Source organism: Panicum hallii, chromosome 6, assembly GCF_002211085.1.
Source record: "Panicum hallii strain FIL2 chromosome 6, PHallii_v3.1, whole genome shotgun sequence".
Classification (NCBI taxonomy): Eukaryota; Viridiplantae; Streptophyta; class Magnoliopsida; order Poales; family Poaceae; genus Panicum; species Panicum hallii.
The window spans coordinates 4317862-4337775 of NC_038047.1; the positions used below are offsets into that span (position 1 = coordinate 4317862).

General features: G+C 46.9%; 1 protein-coding gene and 2 long non-coding RNA genes across 3 annotated transcripts; all 3 read left to right on the forward strand.

The window, feature by feature from the left end:
• The first annotated feature begins 4895 nt into the window (after window positions 1-4895).
• LOC112898475 lies at window positions 4896-5448 on the forward strand. The gene is made up of 3 exons (XR_003229834.1): window positions 4896-4998; window positions 5086-5289; window positions 5360-5448. It is a non-coding gene; the product is annotated as an uncharacterized LOC112898475 (long non-coding RNA).
• Window positions 5449-8506: 3058 nt separating this feature from the next.
• Window positions 8507-9407, forward strand: LOC112898534. The gene is made up of 4 exons (XR_003229849.1): window positions 8507-8554; window positions 8658-8741; window positions 9192-9263; window positions 9345-9407. It is a non-coding gene; the product is annotated as an uncharacterized LOC112898534 (long non-coding RNA).
• Window positions 9408-11159: 1752 nt separating this feature from the next.
• On the forward strand, window positions 11160-12230 carry LOC112897016 (putative germin-like protein 12-4). The gene is made up of 2 exons (XM_025965179.1): window positions 11160-11341; window positions 11458-12230. Exons 1-2 carry the CDS (start codon window positions 11224-11226, stop codon window positions 12018-12020), a joined length of 681 nt encoding a protein of 226 aa, XP_025820964.1. The 5' UTR covers window positions 11160-11223; the 3' UTR covers window positions 12021-12230.
• Window positions 12231-19914: the final 7684 nt, after the last annotated feature.

Genomic DNA, 19914 nt, shown 5'->3' on the forward strand with positions numbered 1-19914 from the left:
ATGCATCAGATGATGAGCATGGACCTACTTGATAGCATTCATCGGGACCAAAGCCAGTGAGGCTCGTAATGTTCGTATTGCGCTGGCAACTGATGGATTCAATCCGTATGGAGCGATGGCTGCCACATACACATGTTGGCCCATGTTTCTGATTCCCCTCAATCTCCCCCCAGGCATAGCATTCCAACGACAGAACGTGTTGTTATCGTTGATTATTCCTGGACACCCGGGGAAAAATATGGGTGTGTTCATGGAGCCGCTGATTGATGAATTGGTCCATGCTTGGGAGGAAGGGGTATGGACATATGATCGGGCCACAAAGACCAACTTCAAGATGCATGTTTGGTATCAATACTCTCTGCACGATTTTCTGGCGTATGGGGTCTTCTGCGGGTGGTGTGTTCACGGCAAATTCCCATGTCCGGTATGCAAGGAACGTCTTAGGTTCCTTTGGTTGCAGAAGGGTGGTAAGTATGTTGCGTTCGACAAACATCGACAGTTCCTACCTCTTGACCATCCATTCAGACGAGACATCAAAAACTTTACAAAAGGTGTTACAGTGACAGACCTCGCAAGTCCGATGAGGACTAGTGCCGAGATTCGTCAGCAGATAGATGGTCTCTTGATCAATCCAGAGGGTGGCTTTGTGGGATATAGTGAGCAACATATGTGGACTCATAAGTCGGGCTTGACTCGGCTCCCGTACTATGACGACCTGCTTCTTCCACACAACATTGATGTGATGCACACTGAAAAGAATGTTGCTGAAGCACTTTGGGCAACAATCATGGATATTCCCACGAAGACAAAGGACAATGTTAAGGCTAGGTTGGATCTAGCAATATTGTGTGACAGACCAAACTTAGAAATGAGGCCTCCTGCACGAGGAAAGACATGGAGAAGGCCTAAGGCCGATTATGTCTTGAGCAAGCCCCAAAGGATAGAAGTACTACAATGGATCAAGGCGTTGATGTTCCCTGATGGCTATGCAGCTAATCTGAGTAGAGGAGTCAACTTGTCTACTTTGCGAGTCTTAGGTATGAAGAGTCATGACTACCACATATGGATTGAGCGGCTTCTTCCAGCGATGGTTCGAGGTTATGTCCCTGAGCATGTCTGGCTGGTACTTGCAGAGTTGAGCTACTTCTTCCGCACACTTTGTGCAAAGGAGTTATCACGGACCTTAGTTGCAGACTTGGAAAGAATCGCACCGGTGTTGTTATGTAAGTTGGAGAAGATCTTTCCACCCGGATTCTTTAATCCGATGGAGCATATGATATTGCATCTCCCGTATGAGGCACGAATGGGGGGTCCCGTGCAGGGTCGGTGGTGCTATCCAATTGAAAGATGCCTAAAGGTTATCCGAAAGAAATGTGGAAATAAAAGCAAAATTGAGGGTTCCATTGCCGAGGCATACATTCTGGAGGAGGTGTCGAACTTTACATCAGTATACTATGGTGACAACCTACCTAGTGTGCATAATCCACCGGCTCGTTACAATGCTAGCGAAAATGACTCGAGACTCAGCCTTTTTCAAGGTCAGCTTGGAACTGCAAGTGGTTCGACCACCAAGAGGTTGAGTCATCAAGAGTGGTGTCGGATCATGCTGTATGTGTTGACCAACCTTGACGAGGTGACACCGTACATGCAACAATTTATTCAAGAATTCTGGCGTCAATCAAGGGATATCACGGAGCAGGAATTAGATACCCTGCTCAAACAAGGTGCAGGAAATGGATCACCCAATTTTATTTCTTGGTTCAAACAGAAGGTACGGTCCAATCTAGCCCGTACTTAGCTTTTCACTCTAAGTTGTTTTTACTTAGTTTGTCCAATCGTACTTGAACTTGCAGGGCGTTAGCGATGCGACCTTGAGTGCCGAGTTGAGACAGGTGGCCGGTGGCTTTGGATATAAGGTCAAGTCATATTCTGGTTATGACGTGAATGGATATCGTTTTTGTACAAGCAGTCATGAGGATTGTCGACCCAATCGAAAGACCACAAATTCTGGGGTGTTTACTCCCGGCCTTGATGGATTGAGTATTATGGAAGAATTGAAGAAATATACGAACTCAGCTACTATGGTTCGAAACGACTTAATCCCGTGATATTCAAATGTCATTGGTTTGACCCTCAAGCAATGAGACGGACGCATTCTAATGTTGGGCTAGTCGAAATTCGACAGGATTCAGTCATGACCATAGACGATGTCTATGTTGTTGCTCAACAGGCTATACAAGTTTATTATCTCCCATATGCGTGTGAAAGCAAAGAGCATCTTAAGGGTTGGTATATTGTGTACAAGACATCACCGCACGGTAGAGTACCTGTCCCTAACGATGATGATTACAACTTAGATCCAAACATATATGACGGAGAGTTCTTTCAAGAAGAGGGGCTACAAGGGCGATTCGAGATAGAATTAACCGAGGCAAACGAAATGGAAGTTGAAGCAGTTGATGATGCGGGGGAGGAGGAAGAGGTGCAGAGCGTTAAGGATTTACACATGCTAGAACGACTACAAGTAGACAATGCAAATGAAGACACCGAGTCTTCTGATCTTATTGGTTACGACATGATTGATAGTGATGATGAGGACTATGATCCAGCTAATCCCGACTACGATGAATATTTTTAGTCAATGTAAGACTATATTATTACGTATTGATGTTCTATTTTCTTCATGTATTTATCTATAAGTATGTATTATATATTTATCTGTACTTATTACGTAATTATGGTTGTTGCTATAAAGTGGTAAACTTTTTTTATGTTGTCTTGAAAACTGTGTTTTAGTTGTCTTCTGCTTTGTCTCATATACATCCAATCATCCCTCTAAGATATCTTAAAGTTTGGATCAATCCCTTGGAATTAAAGAAGGTTTTTTGGCTGGCTGAGAGGTCCTGGCGGACTGTCCGCCAGGAATGGCGGACAGTCCGCCAGGACAGATCGGGATCAGCCAGCAGAACTGATCATTTTTCTTTCATCCAAAGTATCTCTTCGTGGGCCCATCGTCTTATGTCCGTGGGAGGCTGTCCAAACCCCTATACCTCTTGGATGAAGCTCCTCTATCTCTATTCATCCACATAACACAACTCGGTTTTGTTTATGTGTTTATCTTGGATGAAGCTCCTCTATCTCTCTTCATCCACATAATTATTATGTAATTATGTTCTATTTTCTTTATGTATTTATCTAAGTATGTGTTATATATTTATCTGTACTAATTAATTTTCTTTTAATTGCAGGGGATTCACCAAAGATGGTGGGCCGCGGGATGAAGAAGAGTGTAGCGGCCCTTCACAAGAGGTTTTCGGGGGGAGCAGTGAGCCGACGTCCGGGGCGGCTGAGGGACCGTCTTACAGGAGGAGGAGGGGGAGTGGCAGGAGGGCGATGACACAGGCGCCGCCGGAGGAGGAGCATGCGCTCCCGGAGGAGGAGGTGCCTCCCGGAGGAGGAGGTGCCGCCGGAGGAGGAGGAGCAGGCGCACCCGGAGGAGGAGCAGGCGCTCCCAGAGGGGAGGACGAGCAGGCGGACCAGGTGGTCCACCAGGAGGGGCCAGGGGACGACGAGCAGGCGGACGAGGAGGGCACGGAGGCCTCTGCTTCGTCAACCGTCTACCAGCGAGGTCCGGCGAGTCTCCCCCAGCGACCGATTCCTGAAGCAAAACGCCCGATCATAGCTCCCCAAGGGGATAAGTAAGTAAATTTACATGTTTTCAGTACATGTTTACGGTATAATTTCAATTTTGTGGTAGAAAATAAAATTTTTTATCAATCACCTGTGCAGGAACTAGATAGTTGTGGAGAGGCCCGTTGGTGCTCACAGACGCCATGTGAATGGCATCTTGGGTCTTCTGGTTAGGGATCACTTCCCTGGCCTGGTCACGTTGGCCGGAGAGCCATGTCCGGCCTATACGTGGGAGCACTACCGGGCCGTCCCCGACATGCGGGATGTTGCCGGCAGACAGTGGCCCAACTTGGCTGAGCGAGTGAAGGGCGAGCTTTGGGTAAGTGATCAATATATCGCATTCGTTGCACATCCTTGATAATATGATTAAAATAATGATATCGTGTTTATTGCAGGATTTCTACAGACTACAGGCCGGGATGGACGCGCAGGCGGATGTGGTTGCCGAGTATCGCTGCAAAAAGCTCGTTACCGACATGTTCTACGAGCAGCGCCTCCAGTCAATCATCAACTACCACGCCGTCGTCCTTGGACAGAAGGTCACCAAGGCACAAGCAAGAACTATGACGTTGACTGAGGAGCAGTACTTGCAGGTAAATACCAAAATTTGATTTATTTGACCATTAAGTTGGCTTAATGTCCTCTACTAATATGTCTTCTACTTGATGTCATGTAGATGGTTCCTCATTGGTGTGCCCACTTTCCTGAGTGCTGGCAGCAGATAGTTGCTAAGTGGTTATCCGACGACTGGAACGCTGTGCACCAGGAGCGTCGTGAGCACCGTCTGACTATGGCCGGTGTGCCACACCACCAAGGCAACCGTAACCTGACCGAGTACGCCCAAGCATGGGTACGCGACTTTACTTGTTTTGTGGTTATTCAACTATGCATGATTTCTCATCATCTTGTTTCTCGCAGTCGGCGGCACATGGAGGGCAGCAGTGCAACAAATTCATGGCGTATGCTCTATCCCACAAGGGTAAAGCGACATCCAGCGTCAGCTACAACGCGGAGGACGGGCCCGAGGCGTACAGCAACCCGAGCATCTATACTCGCCTCAATGAGTACACATCGATGGCGAGGGAGGTGCACGGCCAAGAGTACGATCCGACCCAGGAGGATCTTGACGCTGAAATTGTCATGAAGGTCGGAGGAGGAAAGAAGCATGGACGGTACTGGATTTGCGACGGCGCGATCGACTCCTTTTCTACTCCGACTCTATCTCAGATAAAAGCACGGCAAACGAGCTCGAGCGCAGGCATCCGACCTCGTCCGGACAGTTCGACGAGCCAAGTCCAGGCACTCCAGGTTGTTGCTTGTTCATACGTTTTTTATCTATTATATTACATAACTTAGCTTTTGTATTATTGTAAAATTGGGGTAAAAATTTTGCAGGCTCAGCTGCAAGAAGAGAGGAGAGAACGTATGGAGTTGGAGGCAAGGATGAGGGCGGAGATGGAGGCCGAGCGGGAGGCTGACCGACAGAGGATGGCGAGCATGTTCGCGTACATTCAGAGTCTTGGCGCAGCGACGGGTCTACCTCCGCCACCTCCCTTCGTCACCCCACCTAGACCACCCACCGATCCGTTTTCTACTTCAGTGAGTATGCAATGTTCAATATGTCGTTTATTTTGTCGTTTCACTCATACATTTCATCTATATGTTGCAGAATCAGTCGGCGGCCTCCAATGATCCGTATATTTCTCCAAATCAGACCAACCAGAACAACTAGCCACCTTCGGCATAGATGATGGAGTTATTTGCATTTGAGACTTAGCTAGACTGAATGCATGTACTTTGATTGTTCATTGTGTACTTTGTGATATACTTGGCTAAAGTGAATGTACCTACAAAGTTTGAGCCCCATTGGATTAATTCTTGACGTCACTAGTTTTCGCGGGAACAATCAGGCCTGAGAGTGCCTGGCGGACAGTCCGCCAGGTCTGGCGGACAGTCCGCCAGGCACTCTCAGACCCAACTGCTACTGCATAATATAATCCTGCCTCTTTGCCGAGAGCCACTGGAGGCAGCTCTGGATGCCCTCTTTGCCGAGTGCTATTGACCGGGCTCTCGGCAAAGAAGGCGTCCAGGGTGGGCGTTGACGCGGTCCTTTGCCGAGAGTCTGACGGCGACACTCGGCAAAGGATCCGTCCACGGTGGCGCGCCGTGACGGCTACTTTTCTTTGCCGAGGGCCGCTTTTGGCTCTCGGTAAACATTTTGCCGAGAGCCCGTGGAGAAGCTCTCGGCAAAGTATCCTTTGCCGACCCCGGCTTCCCCGGGAGCCCTTTGCCGAGTGGGGCTCTCGGCAAAATGTTTGCCGAGTGCCTTTACGTCTTTGCCGAGTGCTCGGGGCACTCGGCAAATCAGCCGCGTCCGGTAGTGGCTGGAGCCATTAGCCGGTACTAAATTACCTCGGCTCCATTTAGTACTGGCTGGAACCACCAGCCGGTACTAAATTGCCACCGAGGGGTATCTAGCCGTTGCCCCCCGGCGTGTGTGGGGCACTTTAGTGCCGGATGAAGGTTATAGCCGGTACTAAAAGCTCTCCCAGGAACTGTTATTACGGCGTGGTACTAAATGCATGCCTCAGTATCGGCTTAAAACGCAGCCGGTACTAATGCCAGAATGAATGTTCACTTCTCTGGCTGTCACTATATTGATTGCTAGGAGTTGTAATCTACACAAACCTGTTCAAACAAATTACTAGTCACCAACAGCAGATGTGGTCAATCAAACCCCACGAGGACAGCAGACCATTTTAATTTAAATGATGAGGACCGCCACCATTTCAGAAACAAAAAATATGTGTATCTTGGAACCAATCTAGCTAAAAAAGAAGTCCCATTTAGCATACAATTAATGATGGTGACTGGCCATCTTCTCCAAAGTAACACATATTGATGCAAAGACAAAGTATCATCCCTAGGAGACATTGGATTTTACCAATAGCTTGGAAAATTTCACGTAGGTGGGGTCCCTGTAGTCATGGTCGATATGGAATAATATGAATTTCACTAATACTCCCTCCATTCTAAATTATTAGTCGTTTTAGATTTTCTAGATTCATAGGCTTTGATATATATATAGAGAGAGAGAGACATAGCACAACTAATAATTTGGGATGGATGGAGAATATTTGTAGCGCTTATATCTTTTTGTTACTGGAATATAATGGAGACTTAAATTCTCACCTTAATTAATGGGTACTTCATTAATCAGACATGTACAGTGTCCAGGTTACCAATAAATTTGTCAGGAACGGAATTAGAATAATCAGATTAGGAAGTGATTTGTGAGCAGATTATCTGTAAAGAAAGTATCAGCTTATGCATGCACCTGCATGCGAAATCATCCCCGTGTCCTACAGTTAACCTAATTAAAGGGCTTCTTTTTACCTGGATCACAGAACCAATCATCAATATATACCCTCACTACCGGAAACGAGCACTTTGCCGAGTGCCAACTGCTTTGCCGAGTGCAAAATATCGGGCACTCGGCAAAGAGCCTCTTTGCCGAGTGCAACACTCGGCAAAGAGAAACACACGGTGAACTCATGCTTTGCCGAGTGTCTGGCATTCGGCAAAAAAAAACACTCGGCAAAGAATGTTTTGCCGAGTGTCGAGCACTCGGCAAAAGGTGACACTCGGCAAACGAGCGCACGAATATTCATGGCATGACTCTTTGCCGAGTGCCTGGTCCGAGACACTCGGCAAAGAGGCCTTTTGCCGAGTGCCTAGACCAGACACTCGGCAAAATATACAAATTTTTTTCTTTAATTTCTCTAAAATTTTTTCTATTGCCATCCTACATTCTCCTCAACAAGATATGTAATTTAGGTTCTTTTATCGAAGTGTTTGCTATATTTCGATAATTTATTTCATTGTATTGAATTTCTTGAATAATTCAAATTTGAATTGCGTGGTCATTCGAATAGTGGAAAAAATGAATGAAAAATTATTATTCATGTTAATGAGCATGCTTTGAGGCCTTATCAAAGAAAGAACCAGAAATTTTAAACTTACTATTCACGAAACATGGCGATTAAATTGTGTTCAAGTCGTGTTTAAATTGTAGAAAAGGCAAATTTGGTCGAAAAAATATGAAACTTATCGAGATGTCATGTTATCATGTGAGGACACTGTGATAAAATTTGTATAAGATTTCGTGAAAGTTTGACATCTACGATGCTTAACACTTAATCGGGTTTCATATAAAATCTTACATCTCTTTATAGAACTTTCAATTTATAAGCATCGTATGTTGTAACTTTCACGAAACCTCGTCAGATTTTTATCATAGCCTCCCCATGTGATATCATTACATCTCGACAAGTTTCATAATTTTCGGTCCATATTTTCTTTTTATACATTTTAAAAACAACTGGACAAGAAGTTGGTCGTCATGTTTGGTGGACAACAAGTTTGAAATTTATAACTTTTTTCTCGATAAGGTCTCAATGCATCCTTCAATAACGTGAATATTATTTTTTCATTCATTGTTTTCCATTATTCGTGTGACTTGTAGTTTAAATTTCATAACTTGTAGTTCAAATTTTAATAAATACAGCAATTTTTTCTTTGCCGAGTGCCCGGCACTCGGCAAAGAGGGGCCTTTGCCGAGTGCCTATAATATGGCACTCGGCAAAGAGGGATCTTTGCCGAGTGCCCCAGATCTGGCACTCGGCAAAGCTTTTGAATATACCGCCGGCTCCCTCCACCTTATCCACACACTTTCATTAGCTCTCACGCCGCCCCACCCCCGACCCCGCCGGCTCTGCGGCCCCGCCCGCGCCCGCGCCCCCGCCCCCGCCCGCGGCCCCGCCGCTCCCCCGGCCGCGCCCCCGCCGCGCCCCTGCCACCGCAGGTCAAATCCTGAATCTCCAACTTGAGTTTGTGTTTTTGGTTTCTTCATTGGATTGCAGCGTGCTGATAGAGCTGCTCTGGGTTCTATTTGACAATTTCTGCAGTACGATGGAGACGACAGGAGGGATGGCAGCAGCTGGCGGCCGCAGCAACAGCAGCAGTCACAAGGATACGGGAGGCAGCAGCAGGTTTGATTTTTCTTTTTGCCTCATTTTACTTTCGTAACAAGGATTGGGCAATTCACCTGCTCGTCTTTCATTATAACTTGTTAATCGTACTTACAACCGATGTCCACATATTGTAAATTTTGGGTTTGTGTTTTAGTCACAGGAACAGTGTGGTATGTTTATGTTCTGTTGAATGAATGGTTCTCCGATGCACTATTGAGCTGATAGGGTGGAGAATGCACTAACATAAGATGCAAGGTTTTTATTTGCTTTTGGAAATCTTCCATAGAACAAAATTGCAATAGCACAACAGCTCTCTTGGTTATCTTTTAGAGCTTTGCCCATGCATAGCTTGTTCTACCCGTTTTGGTTAAAGATACCATCAGAACTAGCAATTCATAAGAATTAGAATACCAAACGATGGTTGCTTCTTAGAGTGTTTTGTTGAGCTTACGATTTGGAATATTTTAGGAAGGAGAGAGGATAAATGATGGAGGTTGGCAGACCGTCGGTGAGAAAAAGAACCATGGAAGACCACAGCAGGTCTGATTTCTATTTCTTTATTTTGCTTCTTCATCATAAATAGCTGTGAATATGTTGAAGCTATTGCTTTTGTTTTTTTAGGTCCTTGTGTCTCTATATACCGACTGACAACCAAGAACCGACATTTACAGATATGGTCCTTTGTCTAGTTATTGATGCACTGAGCCACTGAATAAAAAAAGTCAGTTGAGTGTTGCAGAATGTGACCTGTTAAAAATGCTACTTGCCAACTGTTCCCTCTTTGGTCGTCAGTTATTGATTAGTTTCATAACGTGATTGTAATTAGAATATGAACTGAGCATAGATAATTGCTAAAATTTTCTGTAAGTGGATCATTACTGTGAAATGCCTCAACCTGTAGCACACCATTTTGAGCTTTCTTGTTGGTGAAAGATCTGAGCAAACCATGGTGTTGTTACACACTACGCCCCATTTAATTCTTGTAAGACTGTCATTTTTATGCCCACATAAACAATTGAAATTCTAGTTGCATTAGAAACATTTGATGGTGATAATAGCATGTTCTGTCTTCCTTGTTCTATCTGAACTCTGAATTCCCATCATTGCATAATGCAGTTCTTGTAATGTATCATAAGCCCTTGTTTTCTTATTCGAACGTACTTGTAACGGGTATTCCATGACTAATTTGCAGTTTTACCTAGAAGAAGCTAAGGGAAATGTGGACTACCAAGGTTATATATTCCCAAGACATCGTGGTGAATCGGTGAGTATATTGTTAAAATTGATGCACTCTCTTTGCCAGCAAAAAAAATATTGCAATGCTGTTGCAATGCTCTTACCTCCTCTGTTGCCTGTCATGAAGCAGACGACTCTGTTCTCTTCATTAATGCTGGTGGCGGTGCAATTGAAGGCTGTGATTCCAACGTAAAGGTTACCGGTGATTCATTCTTTGAAGGAGGGGATGTGATAGAAACGAATGAAAGCATAACTGAAGGTGGTGATTGTCCCTCTGTTTACCACTCAGCACGCTATGGCAGCTTCAGCTACAACTTCAACGGTCTTGCCCCTGGAGACTATATGTGACATTGGAGCTTGTGTGGTGAACTTGAACTTGTGTGGTGAATTTCAAATGAACCTTTATCGTTATTAACACTTATATGGTGAACTTGTGTATGTGATTTTACTTGTGTGATGACGAGACTTTGTTAAATTTGGTTGCGACGATAAGACTTGTGTGAATTTGGTTGTGTATGCAAAATTTCAAATAATATACCTGTGTGAATATATAATATGCTTATATGAATATGTGCCTATGTAAAATGGTGGGAAAAAACAAAATAATTTTTTTTAAAAAAACTCTTTGCCGAGTGTATAAACAAAACACTCGGCAAAGTGACCTAAACTTTGCCGAGTGCCACATCATAGGCACTCGGCAAAGACCACGCTCTTTGCCGAGCGCCCTCTGGTTGGCACTCGGCAAAGAGCCAGTCTTTGCCGAGTGCCTGCCCTGACACTCGGCAAATCCTTTGCCGAGTGCCCGACAAAAGGCACTCGGCAAAGACGTCTTTGCCGGAATATTCTCTACCGGCAAAGCCTTTGCCGAGTGTATTCGGGGCTTTGCCGAGTGTCCCAGACACTCGGCAAAGATTCTGAATCCGGTAGTGCTAGTGTCATGCATGACGATGGAGGGCATGCACAACGATCATCAGTTTACTAGCTCGGTCACCTCATCTGGGGTCCTGGGAGTAGATATTGATCTCCACAACAAGACCGTGTTGACACATTCAAATAGTTGCTTGCATGGGATGCACTGCACCCGATGAGACCATTTCTATAAAGCAATTAGCAAGTCGGCCCTGCTCTCTTTGACCGCTTCAGACTCTCAAAAGCTATATATATGGATGCACCCCCTCCAAGGACAAAGCATCAGCTATACATACAAGTTGTCTGACACAACCAGCAGCTTCCTAGCTAGAAGAAAGCATACTCCTGAAGAGACATGGCCTCCTCCAAGTTGTTTCTTCACTGTGTTCTTCTCGCCTTGATCGCTTGTGGCGCAGTGGCTTCGGATCCCAGTCCTCTCCAGGACTTCTGTGTTGCTGACAAAGACTCCCCTGGTATGTTCTTCATCTTAGGGAACACATACATGATCACATTCTGATGTTCTATAACAAATTAAGCCAGAGATTATTAGCTTCCTAACACATACATGTATGCTGTTTCGTTGATGCAGTACGAGTCAATGGGTTGCCATGCAAGGATATGAAAGATGTGAAGGTAGATGACTTCTTCCTTGCAGCTAATCTGGACAAGCCAATGGATACTACTCTGAATAAGGTCATGTCAAACGTCACCTTGATCAATGCGATGAAGCTCCCAGGTCTGAACACCCTCGGCATCTCCATGGCAAGGATTGACTATGCTCCTCGAGGACAGAACCCTCCGCACACACACCCCCGCGCCACAGAGATCCTAACAGTTCTTGAGGGATCACTCTATGTTGGCTTCGTCACATCTAACCCTGACAACAAATTCTTCAGTAAGATGCTCAACAAAGGAGACGTTTTCGTGTTCCCGCAGGGCCTAATCCACTTTCAGTTCAATCCGAGCTATGACAAGCCAGCTGTTGCAATCGCTGCACTGAACAGCCAGAACCCTGGCGCGATAACCATTGCCAATGCTGTATTTGGATCACACCCACCGATTGCAGATGATGTTCTTGCAAAGGCTTTTCAGGTGGACAAGAAGGTTGTGGATTGGCTTCAAGCTCAGTTCTGGGAAAATAACCACAACTAAGTTAACACTAATTTCTTGTCAAGGTTTATGTTCAGATGTGTAACAAAAATTGTGTGTGCTTGATTTTTCTATGTGATGTAGCAAACTGGTTAAGTTATTTATTGGTTTATTTATTTACAGATTGTGGAAAAAGAATAAACGGCATTATTTGTAATACCTAATGCTGTATTGATTAGAGTGTTGTTAATTTAATTATGATATACTTGTTCCCCCTGCGGCTTCCAACATTTATACCCAGCATAGCATATACAATAATATAAATGAATAGCTAAATCTAATCATAATTTAAAAATGAGAGTAAAAAAGTGACGGCAAACGGTGATCCCATGCCCATTTCAGCATCGGGACTTGTAAATAGTACTGAGCCACTACCGGAAAAAAGATCTTTGCCGAGTGTTAAGTATTTTGCCTAGTGTTTTTTTCAGGCACTCGGCAAAGAGCGTCTTTGCCGAGTGCCGAAAATGACACTCGGCAAAGACGTCTTTGCCGAGTGCCTTTTTCAGACACTCGGCAAAGATAATTTTCAAATCATATTTTGAAGTAGTAAATTAATTCAAATAAAAATATTTTCAACTACAAAGTTGTATAACTCGTCAAGATGCACAATTGTTGTTTTGGACATTTCTTCATTTGACAAAATAAATATAAATTTGTTCACAAAACATATATATCTCTCTTGTAGTTTATGAAACTATAGGAGAGATATATAAGATTTGTGAACAATATTAGAATTATCATGTCAGATGAAGAAATGACAAAACAACCAAAATAAACTTTGTATATCTTGAGAAGTTATAAGATTTTACAGTTGGCAACATTTTAATTTGAAGTCATCTTATCAACAAAAACTACATCTGAATATAGAAAATTTAAAATTCGAATTTTGCAAATGATCTTGAATGGAAAAACCATCAATATTAAAGTTGTAGATCTCAAAAAGTTATGAAAGTTTGTAGTTGACAACTTTTTGATTTAAAATTATTGTGTCATATTAAAATATGTTTGAAGTTTTCAAATTTGAAATTCAAATTTTGTAAACGATCTTGGATGAAGAAACTATCAAAATAAAAGTTGTAGATCTCGAAAAGTTATGCCACTTTGTAGTTAACAACTTTTTCATTTGAATTTAGTTACCATCTGAAACAAACAATTTACACTCAGTTAATTATAATATGTGGAGAATAAAAACGTAATGTTGACACACGTGGTTCAATGGTGCAGTGGTAAAGGGAGTTGTTTGTGTGCAGAAGATTGTGAGTTTGAATCCTATCATCGACACCTTATACAAAATTGCTGAAAAAATATGCAACCCATTAGATGGGTCACTAGTTGGCTGTGCATGCCTCCCCTAATAATTTTTTTTTCCTGTTTCATCTTTTGGATTTTTTCCGAATTACATTTTGCGGAGTGCTTCTCTTTGCCGATTGCTTTTTGGCACTCGGCAAAGCCTTTGCCGAGTGCCCGACAAAAGGCACTCGGCAAAGACGTCTTTGCCGATGAAATCTTTGCCGAGTACCCTTTGCCGAGTGTTACACTCGGCAAAGCCTTTGCCGAGTGTAATTTGGGCTTTGCCGAGAGTCCCAGACACTCGGCAAAGCCCCTGAATCCGGTAGTGAGCATTTTAAACTGATGAGCAGATTTACTGCACCAAAAAAGACTGTAAAGGTGAAAATTTTCATTTTCATGGCAATTGTGTGTGGTGCTGTCACACCCGATTTTGATATAATAAATCGAGTGATAAATCATATGTGCGTCAGGATAAAAAAATTACACACATATAACGACAAAAGTGAATAACGGAAGCAATGTCATAAAGTACCATAGTCATTTATTACAAACAAAACAGAGTTCATGAATATAAGTAAATAAATGTTTCAATATCGCATTTATTCTCGCAGAGGAACGACGAAAACTCCACAGGCAGCAAATTTTCAGTTTTGTCTTTTCTTGCTGGTGCTTATCGAGGAATCATTTAATCTGATGCAAAAGAAAAAGGAAATTTGCACAGCAAATCTGTAGGATTTCATTATTGCTCGATGTTTTTTTGGAGCAATTCAATTCTACATCAGCACTTAAATTTCAGATATGCAAATTTGAGATCAGATATATATTTAGTAAATATACAATAAATGATTGCCCACAACTCGTAGGAAAAATAATGCACTTACACAAAAAATCCAGGGATATTCTCCTTTACTGCCACTACTGTCACCCATATATGCAGCTGTGACGCCCTGAAAATTTACTTAATAAAATCATGCGCTTGGGTAATTCGTAAAAACTGTTCGACGTCAAAACCCTAACCCTAACCGGAGTGCTGTTCCGTTCCGCATCGCCGCCCACACGCGACCGTCCGCCGTAATTAACGCAGACGCGACTCCCTTCGCGCGAATACCGCGCGCGTGGCCGACCGGCCGCGACCGCTGCCGCAATTAGCGCCGGCGCTCCTTGTGCCGCGTGCGAATTCCCCGCGCGCGCGTGGCCGACCGGCCGCGGTCGCCGCCGCGACCGGCGCCGACGCGCCCCTTCTCCCTCTCTCTCCTTTTCCTTCTTCTCCCTCCCATTTCTTCCTTTTCTTTTCTTTTTCCAATCTCTCTCTCTTTCTTTCCTTTCCTTTCTTCCCTTTTTCCTTTTCCCCTTTTTCCTCCCTTCCTCCTTTTCCCTCCTCTCTTTCCCTGCCTCTGCTCCCGAGCACCCCACGCTGCGCGCTGCCGTGCCGCGCACGCGCTCGCCCCCGCGTGCCCCGCGTGGCCGCGCGCGAGCTCCTGCCCGGCCGCGCCGTACCCGCACCCCGCCCCCCTGGCCGCGCTGTGTCGCGCCACCTGTGCACGCGCGCGCGCGCACGCCGTGTGCCGCGCCGCTCGCCGTGCCGCACGGCGCCCGCGTGCGCCCGGCCCCGCGCGTGCCGTGCCGCCCGTCGCTGGCACTCTACTCCGCCGCGAGCGCCGTCACGTCTCCGCCACTGTGCCGGCACAGTTCCCACGTACGCCTCCTCGACGCCCTCGCCGCCTTGTCGCGCCACGACGGCCGCGAACGGCCAAGGGCCATTAATGCCGCTCGCGACCACCGCCGGCCGAACCCCCCGCCCGCCCGCTCGGCCGCCTATAAAGAGGCCCCTCTGGCATCTCCGGCACCTCACTACAGCCGCCCCACGACCAGCCCCTCGCCTCCACCACCCTAACGCCGCCCCCGCCGAGCTCCCGAAGCCGCCGCCGCCCCCTTCCGTCGCCCCGCTCCCACGCGCCACCCCGGCCCGAGGTGAGGCCGGGGATCGAACCCCCCTCTCCCCCTTCCCCTTTTCCCCCTAACCCCGGCCGCCGCCGCACTCCGGCCTGCCGGAACCGGCCGGCGCCCGAGCCCCCTTTCCCTCCCCTGTTTTCTGTCAACAGGAGGAGGAAGAAGGAGGGCAAGTTTGCCCATAGCCCCCTCCCCTTTCCTATTTTACCCAAATAAACTCCCCCCCTCTCTTAATTGCTCCTTTTTGCTAAAAAGACCCCGTTCTCTTTAGCATTTCAAACCAAGCCCTCCATTACGTAAACCCAATCATACCCAACACCCTTTAGTGTACCCCGAATATTTTTAGGGTTCGCAAATACGCCCCTACCCCTTTTAGATAATTACGAACAAGTCCTTGGACCCCCGTTTAACCCCTGAAACCACCTTTAACTCGTCATTTTATGTGCGAAACGACCTCCGATCGACCCGAAACTTTACCACACCCTTTCTAGTATAGTTTTAGCCATGCCATTAAGAAATCACCCAGAGATACCACCCCAAACTCCGTAACTAAATTATTTCCGATTCAAGCTTAACGATGAAGGCTTTTAGTTCTTTCGCTTGATGGTATGTCTGTTTGTTTGCGTCGTAGGACACGGAGTGAACGAAGGAGTTCCCGACTGCGACCAAGCACCCGAGGACCAGTTTTGCGACCCCGAACCTGAGGGACAGTACTTCGATCAGGACCTCCCGCAAGGGTTTGACGATGGCAAGTTCAATTCCGCCCTTTGATGCATGTTTCTGTCCTAGTTTTTATAAACTCAACCCAGTGGCCTGTTTTATAAAATTGCATGGTTTTGCGTGCTGAAAACATGGTAGGACAGCCACCATTGTTTGTGATAACCATACCTTGACCATCTGATTTTTTTTATAAAGAAAATGTGTGTGCGTGGGAAGGGATAAAAGGTGGTTTTGAAAGATGAGTTAGACGGGATGGATGGCATTTCTGTGTGAATTGCCGTTGGTGTGCTCGTACCTGTGTGGTTGAGCGAGGAAGGGAGATATCCATCTTGTCACCCCTAAGGACCGAGTTGATGTGACATCTCACCTAGCTTCTTGTCGTGCGAACCACTTGACCGTTGTATGGGCAACGGCTTAGCTTAAACCCCACTAGTTAGTCTGATAGCCATCAGGAGAGCTGAGAGCAACGGGTGATCAAGGAGAAGGGATAAGCTCTGTGTGACTTATACCCTGGTTAAACCTCGGAGATAGGTTGAGTGACCCCTTGGTGGATCCCGTGGTGGCTAGTCAGGTCTAGCTAAGGTGGGTAATGGCTTTGTTGGGATCTGCACCGGCACTAAGGTGTTCGTGCTGTGGTACCCCACCTGTGGGTAAAGTTGCACACCTCTGCAGAGTTAAAATCTATTCGAATAGCCGTGCCCACGGTATTGGGCAAGTTATGGTGTGGTCACATAACTAGTGTTTCTCTCTGGGAATGGCTGAGCTGGTGTGAGTGGTTTGGAAAGTGTCCGGCAGTTGTGCCGTGTGCTACGGCGGACGGGGAGTCCGGTAGCAGTTTAAAACTTGGATCCTGCGTGGATCAACATCGTATGCTCTTTGGTACTTGAAAGCTTGTTTTGAAAATGTTTTAAACAAACCCTTGCATGCAACCGAGTTTTTCTGCAAATAAACCCCAACACCATCCTTGGATTATCCTGTGCATATAATTCTGTTATTCCCCCTCCGTGGGTGTGATTGAACTTGCTGAGTACGTTTGTACTCACCCCATTCTTACTTTTTACAGTGGAAGACCCCGACTACGTCCCCGAAGATATCGAGTAGGGTTTCGTCCTGCACCCAGTCTTGCCTGTGGTTGAGGCCACCGTTGGATTCTGCATGGCGCAAGACTCTGATGATCCTTTGTTCGTAGCTAGTGTAGTTGTGTGGGTTCTGGTTGTAATCCTCGCGATAGTGGCGCTTCACTGCCCATTACCGCGTAGAGTAGTACGGTGATGTACCATCTGTTGTAATAAAAGTGTTATCAGCCTCCTGGGACTGATAAAGCAACACTTTTAAGTCTTCCCTGATGGGGGGGACGCTTCAGGTGGTATCAGAGCCGTAGGCTGGCCGTAGGACGTGACCCTAGGAGCGAAACCCCTTTTAAGCCCTAGAATTTGCTCTGGCTTAGATATTTTTCTGCACAAGCACTTACCCCTGGTTTTTGCCCTCTTCCAGATGGCTGACAATGGATGGGTCAACGGAATCTGCCACGCAGAGCCCGGCCTCCCCAAGTTACTATTGCTCAGCCTGGAACGCATTGGGGTCATGGAACCACCGGAGTATGCCTACCGTGAGTACATCGCCGGAGGCACCCTTCGGTGCGACATGATGATTTTTATGGAGGGAAGCGCCCGCTACCCTGAAGTGGACCCTTGGTTCATCTCCACCGCGGGCTTTCGCTTCCCCGACACCTACCGAAAGGCCGCCCGTAAAGCCCTGCGCCGACTGCGTGTGCTCTACAGGCGCCACCTTCAGCGGACCCCCATGGGATTTTTCCCACCCGCTGAGGGGAGAGGACGCACTTGGATTGCCCGAATGAGGGGACTTGGACGAGAAGAAGAAGACCTAGAAGATACGGTCTCCCACCTATCCATCTACCTTACTGGCTTGGATGCACTCTGCCGCGAACAGTCGGCGCAACTGAAGCAGCTAATCCGTGGGATTGAAAGGATAACCCAGGAGTTGGAGGAACAACGGACAAGAGCTGCAAACGCCGAGTATTCCTTAGCCGCCCTCCAAGCCCAGATGCAAGAATACGAGAACCGCAACGGAATAGGTGGATGGATAGAGGAAGAAGAAGAAGAACCCATGGAAACCCATTGGGATAAGGGTACTCAGACCGAAAATGAGATGGATCGGTTCCTTCCAATAAAGAAGCGCTCTATCAGGACCGAGGAAGAATCCCCGTAATAGGATTAGCACTCCAAGTTAGAACCCGACCCTAATAACCCCGTGCCCCTGGAAACTGTACCCACCATGTTGCAATAATAAGTGATATCTACTCCCTCGTTGTACCTGTACAAAATTTGTTTACCCTGTTCATGTTTCAGATGGCTGAGGAAGGATGGACCCAGGGCGATTGCCAAGCTGCACCTGGATTCCCCAGCCTCTTGATCAACACCCTGGAAGACCTTGGCGTTACGGAGCGCCCAAGGTACTACAGCCGAGAGTACGAGCACCATGGTACCCTCCGCTGCAGGGTGATCCTGGTCATCGCCAGGAGCAACCGCTACCCCGACATCCAGCCTTGGCGAGCGACCGCCACAGGGTTTAGACACCAGGACACCTATCCTTTGGCCATCAGAAAAACACTCCGTTATTTGTGCCGGATTTTTGAAGAACACCTCGCCTCCACACCAGCGAAGTTCTTCCCGCCGGCCATCAGAACCCCAGTCTGGGAAGCACGCATGAGAAACCTGGAACGACGTCGCCACGAAGAAGGCCCCCTGTACCAAGTGGCCACTTACCTAGCCGCCCTGGACCAACTCTTTGATGAGCAAGCCAACCTTCTAAGGGAGCAGACCCATCGAGCCGAGCAAGCAGAGCTCGCAGTGAGACTGCAGCAAATCCGAGCCGCCCACGCCGAGGCAAGAGCCGCAGCCGCGGTCAGTAGCGAAGCAGTCGCCCAAGAGAGCCTCAGGCAAGCCCGAGACCGGCGTATGCAAGATTGGACCCGAAGTGGAACACCAGTCCCGGCAATCGGAGAAGACCATGTTTTACTCGGGACACCCGTTATAGGATGGGGGACACTCTTCGGAAACACCCAAGCCCCACCCGAGAACCCTGAAAGTTCTGCTGCCGCCGCCGAAGGAGATGCTGCAGCGCAACCTTCGACCAATGGAAATCCAGAGGACGGCGAGCAAGGATCACTCACGCTCCCCGCCCCAGAAGAAGGCATGCCCTGCGAGTAGAATGACCGACGCCACCCTAGCGATGTACACCCCAGCCCCTTTTGTTTAAGTCATGCCTGATCCCGGACGAGTAGTACGAGACCTAGCCTTACCCCAAGCTGTACCCCCCGTTGCAGTAATAAAGTTGTTTGTGCTTGTTGTTTGTGATGTTGTTGTGCTGTTTTGTTGTGTGCTACGTGTTATATAACTACTGGCAGGGGGTAGATTCTGCCTTACATACGAATTAAGCAACTTAAACATCACATAATAGTAACCCCACTATACCCAATCAACAGATGGTTCCCCGGAGCGTCACGAGAGCCTCCCGTAGCCGGAACCCCGCAGCTGCTGGTGCCAGAGCACAGCCTGCTGGACAGAATCCTCCTCAGGCTGAACAAGAAGTAAGCCAGAACCAAGGAGAAGAACAACTACCACCACCCCCACCCCTCGGAGACCTGGCACAGATAATCCATAACCAGACCCTCATACTGGAAACACTGGCCAATGCCATTGTTAACCGGCAACCACGCGGGCAGAACATGAATGACAAGCTGACAGCTTTCCTGAGAACTAAGCCGCCCACCTTTGCCGGATCCTGCAACCCTTTGGATGCAGATGACTGGCTACGAGTGATTCAGAGGAAGCTCGAGCCGTTCGAATGCCAGGACAGAGACAAGGTTCTTCTGGCAGCCCACCAACTCACCGGAACAGCATTATCCTGGTGGGAA

What these genes read in the sequence shown, in the direction of transcription:
- LOC112897016 (XM_025965179.1), top strand. Translation starts at nt 11,224, where the DNA reads ATGGCCTCCTCCAAGTTGTTTCTTCACTGTGTTCTTCTCGCCTTGATC. An exon ending in TGCTGACAAAGACTCCCCTG is followed by an intron (nt 11,342 to 11,457) that starts GTATGTTCTTCA and finishes TCGTTGATGCAG; the next exon opens with TACGAGTCAATGGGTTGCCA.